Source organism: Anomaloglossus baeobatrachus, chromosome 8 (assembly GCF_048569485.1).
Source record: "Anomaloglossus baeobatrachus isolate aAnoBae1 chromosome 8, aAnoBae1.hap1, whole genome shotgun sequence".
Classification (NCBI taxonomy): domain Eukaryota; kingdom Metazoa; phylum Chordata; class Amphibia; order Anura; family Aromobatidae; genus Anomaloglossus; species Anomaloglossus baeobatrachus.
Window position 1 is genome coordinate 40,113,570 of NC_134360.1, and position 14,353 is coordinate 40,127,922.

The 14,353-nt window shown below is 49.4% G+C and overlaps 1 protein-coding gene across 1 annotated transcript in view; it reads left to right on the forward strand.

Annotated features, from left to right (window-relative positions):
* Window positions 1-1,854: 1,854 nt before the first annotated feature.
* Window positions 1,855-14,353, forward strand: part of UQCRC1 (ubiquinol-cytochrome c reductase core protein 1) — a 29,371-nt gene continuing 16,872 nt past the window's right edge. Inside the window, exons 1-3 of the mRNA XM_075321498.1 lie at window positions 1,855-1,941; window positions 5,144-5,284; window positions 6,536-6,622. Of these exons, the coding sequence (XP_075177613.1) occupies window positions 1,879-1,941; window positions 5,144-5,284; window positions 6,536-6,622 (291 nt within the window). The 5' untranslated portion in view covers window positions 1,855-1,878. The remainder of the gene's footprint in view (window positions 1,942-5,143; window positions 5,285-6,535; window positions 6,623-14,353) is intronic.

A 14,353-nucleotide genomic window follows, 5' to 3' on the forward strand; every position in this document is an offset into this window, starting at 1 on the left:
AGTATTATAGTAGTTATATTATTGTACATAGGGGGCAGTATTATAGTAGTTATATTCCTGTACATAGGGGGAAGTATTATAGTAGTTATATTCTTGTACATAGGGGCAGTATTATAGTAGTTATATTCTTGTACATAGGGGCAGTATTATAGTAGTTATATTCCTGTACATAGGGGCAGTATTATAGTAGTTATATTCTTGTACATAGGGGCAGTATTATAGTAGTTATATTCTTGTACATAATAGCAGTATTATAGTAGTTATATTCTTGTACATAATAGCAGTATTATAGTAGTTATATTCTTGTACATAGGGGCAGTATTATAGTAGTTATCTTCTTGTACATAGGAGGCAGTATTATAGTAATTATCTTCTTGTATATAGAAGACAGTATTATAGTAATTATATTCTTGTACATAGGGGCAGTATTACAGGAGTTATATCCTTGCACAGAGGAGGCAGTATTATAGTAATTGTTCATAGGGGACAGTATTATAGCAGTTATATTCTTGTATATAGGGGGAAGTATTATAGTAGTTATATTCTTGTACATAGGGGCAGTATTATAGTAATTCTATTTTTGTACATAGGAGCAGTATTATAGTAGCTATATTCATGTACATAGGGGCTGTATTATAGTATATTCCTGCACAGAGGAGGCAGTAATTTAGTAATTATATTCTTGTACATAGGAGCAGTATTATAGTAGTTATATTCTTGTACATATGATGTAGTATTATAGTAGTTATATTATTGTATATAGGAGACAGTATTATAGTGGTTATATTCTTGTACATAGGGGCAGTATTATAGTAGTTGTATTCTTGTACATAGGAGCAGTATTATAGTAGTTATATTCTTGTACATAGGAGCAGTATTATAGTAATTATATTCTTGTACATAGGGGGCAGTATTATAGTAGTTATATTCTTGTACATAGGAGCAGTATTATAGTAGTTATATTCTTGTACATAGGAGCAGTATTATAGTAATTATATTCTTGTACATAGGGGGCAGTATTATAGTAGTTATATTCTTGTACATAGGGGGCAGTATTATTGTAGTTATATTCTTGTACATAGGGGGCAGTATTATAGTAGTTATATTCTTGTACATAGGGAGCAGTATTATAGTAATTATATTCTTGTACATAGGGAGCAGTAGTATAGTAATTATATTCTTGTACATAGGGGGCAGTATTATAGTAGTTATATTCTTGTACATAGGAGCAGTATTATAGTAATTATATTCTTGTACATAGGGGGCAGTATTATAGTAGTTATATTCTTGTACATAGGGGGCAGTATTATTGTAGTTATATTCTTGTACATAGGGGGCAGTATTATAGTAGTTGTATTCTTGTACATAGGAGCAGTATTATAGTAGTTATATTCTTGTACATAGGAGCAGTATTATAGTAATTATATTCTTGTACATAGGGGGCAGTATTATTGTAGTTATATTCTTGTACATAGGGAGCAGTATTATAGTAGTTATATTCTTGTACATAGGAGCAGTATTACAGTAGTTATATTCTTGTACATAGGAGCAGTATTATAGTAGTTATATTCCTGCACAGAGGAGGCAGTATTATAGTAGTTATATTCTTGTACATAGGGGCAGTATTATAGTAGTTATATTCTTGTACATAGGGGGCAGTATTATATGCTCTGGTTCCCCATTGACTTGCATTAGATTCATTACTTGTGACGAATATTGGAATAGTAGAAGATTTTCGGTACGAATTTGCTCAAATTCCTCCTCTCCACTAGTGACCTCCTGGCAGCAGAGGGCGCTGTTTCTGGCATAATCTTGTATCCATGCCTTTTCCTGTGTCTTTCTGCGCATGCGTCTTTGTGTCTCACTGTCACCGGGAAGATGGCGGCGTCCGTGTGCAGAGCCGGCAGTGCTGCGGGACGAGCCCTGTTCTCCACCCGCTCGGTGGGTTTCGCTCGGTTCCGGGATGCAGGGGGAGGCCGGGTGGGCTCTGGGGTCGGGTGTCTCTGATTCCGCGGCGCTCGGGCGGCTGTGTGGAGAGGACGCCGCTGTGTGCGGTGAAGGTCACCCAGTCCCAGGACGCCGCGGCCTCTGTGATCGCTGTGTCCGGTCCCCGCGGCCTCGGTGATCGCTGTGTCCGGTCCCCGCGGCCTCGGTGATCGTTGTATCCGGTTATCTGGTGTCAGACACTGGGAATGAAGACCTTTACTAATTGCTGTGATGTCTCCGCTGTTAACCCCTGATTATCCTTCTGGTGTTGGGGTCATGTGACTGTCCATAGTCTGAGGCTTTTCTGTATATTATCAAAGATTAGAAATAATGGTGTAGACCAGGTAGCGCCCCCCTGTCCCTCAGGTCGTGTCCGGTACTGCGGCATTGCAGCAGTCGCCTTAGTGCTGCGGAGCTGTAATCCCAGACACAAGCCGTGGCCAGGGAAGGGCACTGTTCCGTTAAGTTTTTTTTTTTTATTCATTCTGGACAATCCCTTTAAGACCTCTTACAGGAATATGAATCGATGGCTTATGATTATGATTTGTGATTGCGGTGCAGGGACTCCTGGGCTGCAGCCCCATCCAGATGCGGAGAACCTCTCCTGGTCATGTCCATGTGACACAGCTGCCGGGTTTGTTACGGTGTATTGATCAGCAGCAGCGTGGACTGTGTACTACCGTACTGACTAGGGCAGCTGTGAGTCCAGATAACCTCTATAAGGCAGCAGTATGGAGAATGTGATAGAGCAGTGCATCTGTGTATCCAGGTAACACCTGGCGTAAAGCAACAGCATAGAGAATATGAGAGGAGCACTGTGCAGCTTTTTTTAATTAATTCTGGACAATCCCTTTAAGACCTCTTAGGCTACATTCACACTTCCGTTGTTTTGCATCAGTCACAATTTGTCGCCTTGAGGAATTACGGTATCCTGCAAAATATTTTGCAGTAATCTGTTTTTTTCCCCATAGACTTCTATTAGCGACGGATTGTGAGTGATGGCCCTGCGTTGCATCCGCCGCGTGATGGATCAGTCATGGAATAACTGACCATCAGGTGGGAGCATCGCTGAATGTAACGTTTTTTTGGAGCGGCAAAAAACGCAGTCCGCAGGATTCCGTCGTAATCCATCAAGAGCTGTAATGGATGTCTATGGTGCTGGATTGTGTTCTACTGAGCATGCTCAGCATGTCTGGCACACCCATTGGGCTGTCCCAAACACAAGCGGATCACGACGGATCCGTTGACAAACCGATGCACATTGGATGTAACGGATCAGTTTTTTCCACAGGATTCCTGTGGCTGGAATCCTGTGAAATAGCATATTCCTTGCGTCAGTTGACATCTAAAAAACGATGGACCCGTCGTTGTGTTGCAACAACGGACCTGACGGATTGAAAGCAACGGAAGTGTGAATGTAGCCTAACAGGAATATGAAATGATGGCTTATATTTATGATTTGTGATTGCGGTGCAGGGACTCCTGGGTTGCAGCCCCGTCCAGATGCGGAGAACTTCTCCTGGTCATGCCCATGTGACACAGTTGTCGGGTTTGTTACATTGTATTGATCTGCAGCAGCGTGGACTGTGTACTGCCGTACTGAGCAGTGAAGCTACGAGTCCAGATAACACCTGGCATAAAGCAGCAGCATGGAGAATATGATAGAGCAGCACTGCGCAGTGCAGCTGCGAGTCCAGAGAACACCTGCTATAAAGCAGCAGCATGGAGAATATGATAGAGCAGCACTGCGCAGTGCAGCTGCGAGTCCAGAGAACACCTGCTATAAAGCAGCAGCATGGAGAACATGATAGAGCAGCACTGCGCAGTGCAGCTGCGAGTCCAGAGAACACCTGCTATAAAGCAGCAGTATGGAGAATGTGATAAATACTGAGCAGTGCAGCTGCGAGTCCAGAGAACACCTGCTATAAAGCAGCAGCATGGAGAACATGATAGAGCAGCACTGTGCAGTGCAGCTGCGAGTCCAGAGAACACCTGCTATAAAGCAGCAGAATGGAGAATGTGATAAATACTGAGCAGTGCAGCTGTGAATCCACATAACCTCTATAAAGTAGCAGCATGGAGAACTAGAGCAGTACTGGGCAGTTCAGCTGTGAATCCAGATAACCTCTATTAGGCCTCTTTCACACGTCCGTGCCTCCGGTACGTGTATGGTCAGTTTTCTCACGTACCGGAGACACGGGCACACGTAGACCCATTAAAATGAATGGGTCTGCGTTCACGTGCGTATTCTGCCATGGACCGTGTGTACGTGTGGAGCATACGTGTGCCCATGTGCTCCACACATAGACATGTCCCCGTTTTCTCCGGCATCACTGTGTCACACGGAATGCAAACAGGTCACACGTAACACAAACAGACCACACGGATGTGTTCCGAGTGACACGCGCCGGAGAAAACACATGTATCCGCGAGAAAAAAAAACAAAAACTTTACTCACGTTCTCCAGCCCTCCTGTCTCTGCCGCTGCTGTCACTTGCTTCCGACCGCCGCTCATTATGCTCATTGAATATTCACTTCACTGCGGCCGGAAGCAGCAGCAGCGGGGAGTCGGCAGGACCGAAGATCAGCACCACGGACAGCAAAGCCAGGGATAGGTGAGTAGAAAGTTTCCGTTCTCCGTGTGTTATCACGGATAACACACGAACACACGTGAGCCATAAACACGGCACACGGAGGGCAAAACGCACCTTTGACATGTTTGTGAAAAACATGCGTTGTTTTTCAAGGGCGTGAGAAAGAGGCCTAAAGCAGTAGCATGGTGAACATGATGGAGCAGTACTGGGCAGGTCAGTTGTGAATCCAGATAACCTCTATAAAGCAGTAACATGGTGAACATGATGGAGCAGTGAAGCTGTGAATGCAGATAACCTCTGACGTAAAGCAGCCGCATGGAGAATATGATAGAGCAGCACTGCGCAGTGCAGCTGCGAGTCCAGAGAACACCTGGCGTAAAGCAGCAGCAGCATGGAGAATGTGATAGAGAAATACTGAGCAGTGCAGCTGCGAGTCCAGCACTGAGGGGGAATATCACTAGACCCATGCACAGTATGCATCGTATGTGCCTCTTTTTTTCACCCCCTGACAGCAGTCAGTCACAGTGTCAGGTTTTTTAATGTTCTTGTCTTTCTTCCTGCAGTCCACACTGTTAGGTCTGAAGAGGAGTCGCAGCGCCGTGTCCTATGCCCAAACATTAAACAACATTCCCGAGACCCAGGTCAGCGCTCTGGACAACGGACTCCGCGTCGCTTCCGAAGAGTCTGAACAACCCACATGCACCGTAAGTCCCGCCAGCGATAGGACTAATCTGTGTTTAACCCCTTCCTGCCACAGATAATTTATTTGTTCTTACAGTGGTGTCCAGTCTAAAAGCCACAAGTCTGCAGTCACATAGAGCGACACATAGGTCTGCAGACTGGTGGCTTTAGACCAGGCAGCCCCTTTAAGCTTTCATTTTCTTCCTTCTGCTCCAAAAAAGCCGTATGAGGGCTGGTTTTCTGCAACATGAGCTGTAGTTAGGCTACTTTCACACATCCGGTTTGAGCTCTGCGGCTCAATCCAGCTGTGACACCTATGCAACGGATGCGGCGAAAACACCGCATCCTTTGCATAAGTTTTTACATGCGGCACGTCCGTTTTTTTCCGGTTGCGGCATGCTACTGAGCATGCGCAGTGGAAAAAACCGCATGCGGCGAGCGGATGTGTTTTTTTCCGCATCGCGCCGCATCCAGCCTCCATAGGTATGCATTGAAAAATGCGCCGCAGCGGCCGGATGCGGCGCGATGCGGTGTTTTTTGCCGGAGCAAAAAACGTTGCAGGGAACGTTCGATCCGGCCGCGGCATCGGCTAAATCTGCCGCATGCGGCAAAAACCGGACCGAACGCAAGCCCCTGCTGCACAATACGGCACTAATGTAAGTCTATGCAAAAAAAAAACGCAACCGGCGTTACAAAAGCCGGTTGCGGTTTTTCTGCAGAACGCCGTATTGTGCCGCAGAGCAAAAATCCGGATGTGTGAAAGTAGCCTTAGAGGGTCGATAACATGGCTTCCTAGAATGACCCCCGTGATACTGCACGCCTTCAGTGCTGCTATCAGAGATTTACAAAGGCCTTTAATGGGTCAACTGGAGCTGGGAGTCAGTCTCTGCTGTGACAGGCGGGTGACGGCGGTGTAATTCAGGATCGGTGCAGGCTCAGGACTTGTGCCCGTTCCATGCACCCACACCTCATATGATGCACATCCTCAGCAGATGTTGGGAAAGGGGTAAAATTATTGATTACCCATCTGTAGGATAAGTCATCAATATCAGATCAGTGGAGGGCCGATACTCCGTGCCCCGACTGTTATCGGCTCCAGCAGGCCGGATGAGCTCAGCTCCGTACACCTCATAGTGGCCGCTCCGCTCTTATTCACTGTTTTACTCCTTTGGATAGAATCATGCGTTCACTGACAACAAGCAGAGATCTCGTAATAGTTACAGGTACCAGAATGTATTTTGGACCCTCCAGCTTATTTCTGCCTCTGTCTTTAGGTCGGGGTATGGATTGCAGCCGGAAGCCGCTATGAAAATGAAAAGAACAACGGAGCGGGATATTTCCTGGAGCATCTGGCCTTCAAGGTGAGAGACGATTAGAAGGGTCACTATCCACATCAGAGCGAGGAACACGTCCGCCACTGACCCGCCTAGTACAATAGTGATGACAGCCGAGGGTCTCCAGCAGGTCTGTAGCAGTGAAGATACCGGCTCCTTCAGGAGTGCGGAGATCCAGGGTGGTCACCTAGGAGTCACCATATCATGTACAAGGCTGACGGGCAACCCACATAGTGAGCGGTGACCATTAAAAATGACCAGCCCCTTCCCATTGGAGAGTTTAGAGTTCTGTATTTTTTTTCCTTCCCCTGTAATGTTTTTTTTATTTACGGTCATCGCCCTATGAGGGTCTCTTAATAATAATAATAATAATAATAATAATAATAATAATAATAATAATAATATTATTCTATGGCTCGAGTTGTAATTTTGATCGACACCAATCACTGTCATCTGATGTACCGAAAAATGGGAAAAAAAATCATTGTGTGAAAATTTGAAAAAATCCTGAGACTTGATTTTTTTTTTTTCATTCTTATAAATGTCCATAGTTTCCGTTTTTTTTGTTTTTTTTTGGTTTTCTTTCAGTTCAAAGCTCAAAAAATTTGGATTATGTGGCTGTAACTTTTTATTTTTCATTGATGAGGACGTTTGTGTGCCGAGCCGCAGTTTTTATGATACTATTTTGGGCTAAATTCAGCATTTTGATTGCATTATATTGCATTCTTTGAGGTGGTGCCACAAAGCCTCATTCAGGTGTTTTGATTTTTTTTTTGTTTATGGCATTTACTGTACGTGCTTTAATAGTTTTATATTTTTGATCAGACTTTTATGAACATTTTTAGTTATTTTCAGCAAAAGGAGTGAGGGCGTTTAATTTACCGTATTTTTTCGGATTATAAAATGCACTTTTCCTCCCAAAAAGTTGGGAGGAATATGAGGGGTGCGTCTTTTAATCCGAATGTAGCTTACCCGGGAGGTGCTGGAGAGGGGTCACAGGAGGCAGGGGTGATGCTGAATGCTGGGTTGGGCTGGGCTGCGGCCGGTGCGCTGTGGGCTCTGCTGCGCTGCAGGCGGTGAGGCAGGCGGTGCGCTATGGGCTCTGCTGTGCTGCGGGTGGTGAGGCAGGCGGTGCGCTGTGGGCTCTGCTGTGCTGCTGGCGGTGAAGCAGGCGGTGCGCTGTGGGCTCTGCTGTGCTGCTGGCGGTGAGGCAGGCGGTGCGCTGTGGGCTCTGCTGTGCTGCTGGCGGTGAGGCAGGCGGTGCGCTGTGGGCTCTGCTGTGCTGCTGGCGGTGAGGTAGGCGGTGCGCTGTGGGCTCTGCTGCACTGCAAGTGGTCAGGCAGGCAGTGCGCTGTGGGCTCTGCTGTGCGCTGTGGGCTCTGCTGTGCGCTGTGGGCTCTGCTGTGCGCTGTGGGCTCTGCTGTGCGCTGTGGGCTCTGCTGTGCGCTGTGGGCTCTGCTGTGCGCTGTGGGCTCTGCTGTGCGCTGTGGGCTCTGCTGTGCGCTTTGGGCTCTGCTGTGCGCTGTGGGCTCTGCTGTGCGCTGTGGGCTCTGCTGTGCGCTGTGGGCTCTGCTGTGCGCTGTGGGCTCTGCTGTGCGCTGTGGGCTCTGCTGTGCGCTGTGGGCTCTGCTGTGCGCTGTGGGCTCTGCTGTGCGCTGTGGGCTCTGCTGTGCGCTGTGGGCTCTGCTGTGCGCTGTGGGCTCTGCTGTGCGCTGTGGGCTCTGCTGTGCGCTGTGGGCTCTGCTGTGCGCTGTGGGCTCTGCTGTGCGCTGTGGGCTCTGCTGTGCGCTGTGGGCTCTGCTGTGCGCTGTGGGCTCTGCTGTGCGCTGTGGGCTCTGCTGTGCGCTGTGGGCTCTGCTGTGCGCTGTGGGCTCTGCTGTGCGCTGTGGGCTCTGCTGTGCGCTGTGGGCTCTGCTGTGCGCTGTGGGCGGTGAGGCAGGAGCCATCCTAAATGTCGGTGGTGCGGGCTTCAAATAATGGCGCCCAGAGTCAGCATCTGTGCCGTTGGAGCTCTTAGCTCAAGATCTCATCTGCACAAGCGCCACCTCCGGTCCAATAATCTCCCAGCAGCGGACTTAAGGAAAATGGCGCCCAGAGGTGGCGAATGTGCAGATTAGATCTCTGCTTGTGATCTGCACACACACCGACTGGGCGCCATTTCTTTGAAGCCCGAACCGCCGACAGTTCCTGGATGTTCCTCCTACTCCACAGCATTGCCATCCGCAGGGAGTATCTGGGACACCCAGTGCACCAACAGCAGCATTGCCCTGCTTCAGCACAGCCTTCTTCCTCTGACCCCACTCCACCACCACTGCCGTCCCCCTCTGGTAAGACGCTGCCGCATTATAAGGGTATGTGCGCACGTTGCGTAAATACATGCAGTTACGCTGCGCTTTGTAGCGCAACGTAACTGCATGCGTCCTGCGTCCCCTGCACAATCTATGGAGATTGTGCAGGGGCCGTGCGGACGTGGCGTCTTAGAGCGCAGCGCTTCGGCTGCTGCCGAAGCGCTGCGTTCTAAGAAGTGACATGTCACTTCTTCCGTGCGCTTTGCCGGCAGCTCCTGCTCTGTCTATGGGAGGAGCTGCAGGCAGAGCGCATGGAATCGGCTTTTTTTTTTTCACTACGGACATTTCTGCAGCGATTTAAAGCACACATGTGCTCTTCAGATCGCTGCAGAAATTTCTGCAGTGACTGTACGCAACGTGCGCACATAGCCTAAGACTGACCCCCTTTTTTTTCTTTTTCTCTAAATTTGGGGTGCGTCTTATAAAACGAAAAATTCTTGCAAAGTGAAGCTACAAAGATGGAGGTGACTGGGACCTCCAGTTCTGGTCTTGCCAGGCATGATCGCCACCGCGGCTCAGGGAGAGACAATGGATCTCCACACTAACACCGGTTAGAGCCATGTAAAGAGATAGACAGCCGAATCTTATACGTGATCATAGAATCACAGAATATTAGAGTTGGAATGGACCTCCTGGGTCATCTGGTCCAACCCCCTGCTCAAAGCAGGATTCACTAAATCACCCCAGACAGATGTCCGTCCAACCTTTTTTTAAAGACTACCATTGAAGGAGACCTCACCACCTCTTGTGGCAGCATGTTCCACTCATTGATCACCCTCACTGTCAAAAAGTTTTTTTTTCTAATATCTAATCTGTGTCTCCTCCCCATCAGTTTCATCCCATTGCTTCTAGTCTTTCCTTGTGAAAATGAGAATAAAACTGATCCTCTACAGTGTGACAGCCTTTAAGATATTTGTAGACAGCTATTAAGTCTCCTCTCAGTCTTCTCTTTTGCAAGCTAAACAATCCTAAATCCTGTAACCGTTCCTCATAGGACATGGTTTGCAGACCAGTCACCATTCTGGTTCAATCTTCTCTGAACTTGCTCCAGTTTGTTGATGTCTTTTTTTAAAATGTGGTGCCCAGAACTGGACACAATATTCCAGATGAGGTCTGACCAAAGAGGAGTAAAGGGGGATAATGACTTCACGTGATCTAGACTGTATGCTTCTGTTAATACATCCTAGAATGATGTTTGCCTTTTTTGCTGCTGCGTCACACTGTTGACTCATGTTGAGTCTGTGATCTATTAGTATACCTAAATCTTTCTTCATCGTTCCTTATGGGAGACCCAGACCATGGGTGTATAGCTTCTGCCTCCGGAGGACACACAAAGTACTACACTAAAAAGTGTAGCTCCTCCCTCCGAGCATATACACCCCCTGGAAGACCACATCTAGCCAGTTCAATGCTTTGTGTTCAGGAGGTCACACACACACACATGCATTCTCATCTGATTTTTGATTTTTGATTTCAAAGAGTTGGAGGAACTTACATACCTAGGGATGCAATTCGAGACTCTGCCGGCACTTGTGAAGCTGCCCTTAGTCAAACAGCAGTCCCTTCATCTGGCGGTACGCTCTCTGCTGAGGCCCCGCCGTCATTCCATCAGGCACCTCATGCAGGTGCTGGGTCAGATGGTGCGTACTGCCTGAACCGAGCACATATCCACATTGTGATGCCTGCTCTAACATGGTGGTGCCTCAGCCTGGAGTCTCCCCAGGGGTCCCTCCGGCTGCTCCGGCCCCGGTGGCTGAACCCCCGGCTTGGGTAGCATCGTTTTCTAAAGCTATCTCCCAGTCCTTTGCCGACTCCATGGGACAGCTGTCCCGGACTCTGCTGACCATGCATCAGCCCCCTTCTCAGGGCGCTTCTGCTGCTCCGACTCGCTCTGCAGAGCTCACAGAGGATTTTTCATCTGTTCCCGGACCCCGTCCTCCTAAACGGAGACACAGGGACTCTTCTCCTTCCTCGTCCCACGGCTCTGATTCACGAGCTGAATTGTAGGGTGAGGAGGATGCCTTTATTGTGGGCTCGGACGCTACCTTTATGTACCCCATTGATTTATCTGAAGGGGATGCGGATGTTAGTGACTTGATTGCGTCCATTAATTCCGTACTGGACCTCAATCCGCCGGTATCAGAGGTGCAAGCCTCTCTGGTAGAAAAACACCAGTTTACCTCACCTAAGAGAGCAAGGAGTATGTTTTTTAACCACTCCAGTTTTCAGGCCACTGTGACCAAGCCCAGGGCCTGTCCTGACAAACGCTTCCCAAAGCGTAGTTCTAATGACCGTTTTCCTTTTCCACCAGAGGTGGTCAAGGAGTGGGCTCATTCACCAAAGGTAGATCCTCCGGTGTCCAGATTCTCAGCCCGGACAGTTGTATCTGTGGCCGATGGCACCTCACTTAAGGATCCCACTGACCGCCAGGTTGACCTTCTGGCCAAATCTGTATATGAGGCGGCAGGGGCCTCGTTCTCCCCGTCTTTTGCAGCGGTGTGGGCTCTCAAAGCCATCTCTGCTTCTCTGGAGGAGATGCATTCCCTCACCAGGGACTCTATGCCCGAAATGGTTGCCTTAACTTCCCTCGGCTTTTTCATCCTATGCCATGTCTGCCATCCTGGAGGCTTCTCACCGCACGGCGGTGGCTTCCGCTAATTCCCTCGCGATCCGCAGGATCTTGTGGCTTCGAGAGTGGAAAGCAGACGCTTCTTCTAAGAAGTACCTTGCTGGGCTCCCCTTTGCTGGGTCCCGGCTGTTCGGTGAACAACTGGATGAAATTATTAAGGAAGCTACTGGCGGGAAGAGTACTTCCATGCCACAAACTAAAACCAGGAAACCTGTCCAGGGCAGGAACCAGTCGAGGTTTCGCTCGCCACAGACCAGGAGCTCTCTTCAGTGGTGGCTTCGGCCCCTCTCTCTGTCCCAGGGACGCTCCTTTCTGGCCCCGTCCTGGGTGATTCTCACCACGGATGCCAGTCTATCCGGCTGGGGAGCAGTGTTTCTCCACCACCGAGCACAGGGCACTTGGACTCCGTCCGAATCAGCCCTCTCGATCAATGTGCTGGAAATCAGAGCTGTGCTCCTAGCTCTCGTAGCCTTTCACCACCTGTTGGCGGGCAGGCACATTCGAGTCCAGTCAGACAACGCGACAGCAGTTGCCTACATCAATCACCAAGGCGGGACTCGCAGCCGCCTGGCAATGTTGGAAGTTCAACGCATCCTTCAGTGGGCGGAGGACTCCAAGTCCACCATATCCGCAGTCCACATCCCAGGCGTAGAAAACTGGGAGGCAGATTATCTCAGCCGTCACACCGTGGACAGCGGCGAGTGGGCCCTGCATCCGGCAGTGTTCCGGTCAATCTGCCGCAAGTGGGGCACTCCGGAAGTGGATCTAATGGCATCCCGGCACAACAACTAGGTCCCGGTTTACGTGGCTCGCTCCCACGATCCTCAGGCCTTGGCGGCGGACGCGCTGGTTCAGGATTGGTCCCAGTTCCGTCTGGCTTACGTGTTTCCCCCTCTAGCTCTCTTGCCCAGAGTCCTGCGCAAGATCAGAATGGAGGGCCGTCGGGTCATAATCATTGCTCCAGACTGGCCCAGGCGAGCTTGGTACCCAGACCTGCTCCGTCTGTCCGTAGAGGTGCCGTGGCATCTCCCGGACCGCCCAGACATTCTCTCACAAGGTCCGTTTTTCCGCCAGAATTCTGCGGCTCTCAGATTGACGGCGTGGCTCTTGAGTCCTGGATCCTGACGGCTTCAGGCATTCCTTCCGAGGTCATCTCCACTATGACTCAGGCTCGGAAGTCTTCCTCGGCCAGGATTTACCACAGGACTTGGAGAATTTTCCTGTCCTGGTGTCGCTCTTCCGGCCATGCTCCTTGGCCGTTTTCCTTGCCGACCATCCTGTCCTTTCTACAGTCCGGTCTGCAGCTAGGACTATCCCTCAATTCCCTCAAGGGACAGGTCTCGGCTCTGTCAGTGTTGTTCCAGCGGCGTATCGCCCGACTGGCCAAGGTGCGCACCTTCATGCAGGGCGCATCTCACATCATTCCGCCTTACCGGCGGCCTCTGGATCCCTGGGGCCTCAATCTGGTCCTCACGGCCTTACAGAAACCCCCCTTTGAGCCTCTTAGGGAGGTTTCTTTGTTTCGTCTTTCACAGAAAGTGGTCTTTCTGGTGGCCATAACTTCTCTCAGGAGAGTCTCTGATTTGGCTACACTCTCTTCGGAGTCACCCTTTTTGGTTTTTCACCAAGACAAGGTGGTTCTCCGTCCGACTCCGGACTTTCTCCCTAAGGTGGTGTCTCCTTTCCACCTTAACCAGGACATTTCATTGCCTTCCCTTTGTCCGGCCCCTGTGCATCGCTTTGAGAAAGCGTTGCATACTTTAGATTTGGTGCGGGCGCTCCGGATCTATGTGTCACGCACCGCTGTTCTTAGGCGGTGCACCTCTCTTTTTGTGCTGACCACAGGTCAGCGCAAGGGTCTCTCGGCGTCTAAACCGACCCTAGCTCGTTGGATTAGGTCGGCCATATCTGATGCCTACCAATGTTCTCAGATGCCCCCCCCCCCCGCCGGGGATTAGGGCGCACTCGACCAGAGCTGTCGGTGCCTCTTGGGCTTTCAGGCACCAGGCTACGGCTCAGCAGGTCTGTCAGGCTGCCACTTGGTCTAGTCTGCACACCTTTTCAAAGCACTACCAAGTGCATGCTCATGCTTCGGCAGATGCGAGCTTGGGCAGACGCGTCCTTCGGGCGGCTGTCGCCCATTTGTGAAGTTAGGTTTTGCCTACTTCTCAGTTTCTGTTTATTTCCCATCCATGGACTGCTTTGAGACGTCTCATGGTCTGGGTCTCCCATAAGGAACGATGAAGAAAAAGAGAATTTTGTTACTTACCGTAAATTCTTTTTCTTATAGTTCCGACATGGGAGACCCAGCACCCTCCCTGTTGCCTGTTGGCAGTTCTTGTTCCGTGTGTTTTCACCGGCTGTTGTTGTAGACAGAGGTTCCGGTTATTCCGGGTTTTACTCTATCTCTACTTATGGGTGGATGTCCTCCTTCAGCTTTTGCACTAAACTGGTTGGATTTGTCATCCGGGGAGTGTATATGCTCGGAGGGAGGAGCTACACTTTTTAGTGTAGTACTTTGTGTGGCCTCCGGAGGCAGAAGCTATACACCCATGGTCTGGGTCTCCCATGTCGGAACTATAAGAAAAAGAATTTACGGTAAGTAACAAAATTCTCTTTTTTTCACACATGCTGTTGGATAGCTCTATTCCTCCCATGCTGTATATGCTCTTTTCATTGTTCTTGCCAAGATGTATGACTTTGGTTTTTAACAGGGAGAAATGCATTCTATTAGTTGCTGCCCAGTGTTCCAGCCTGTTTAGATCTTGTTGAATCCACTCT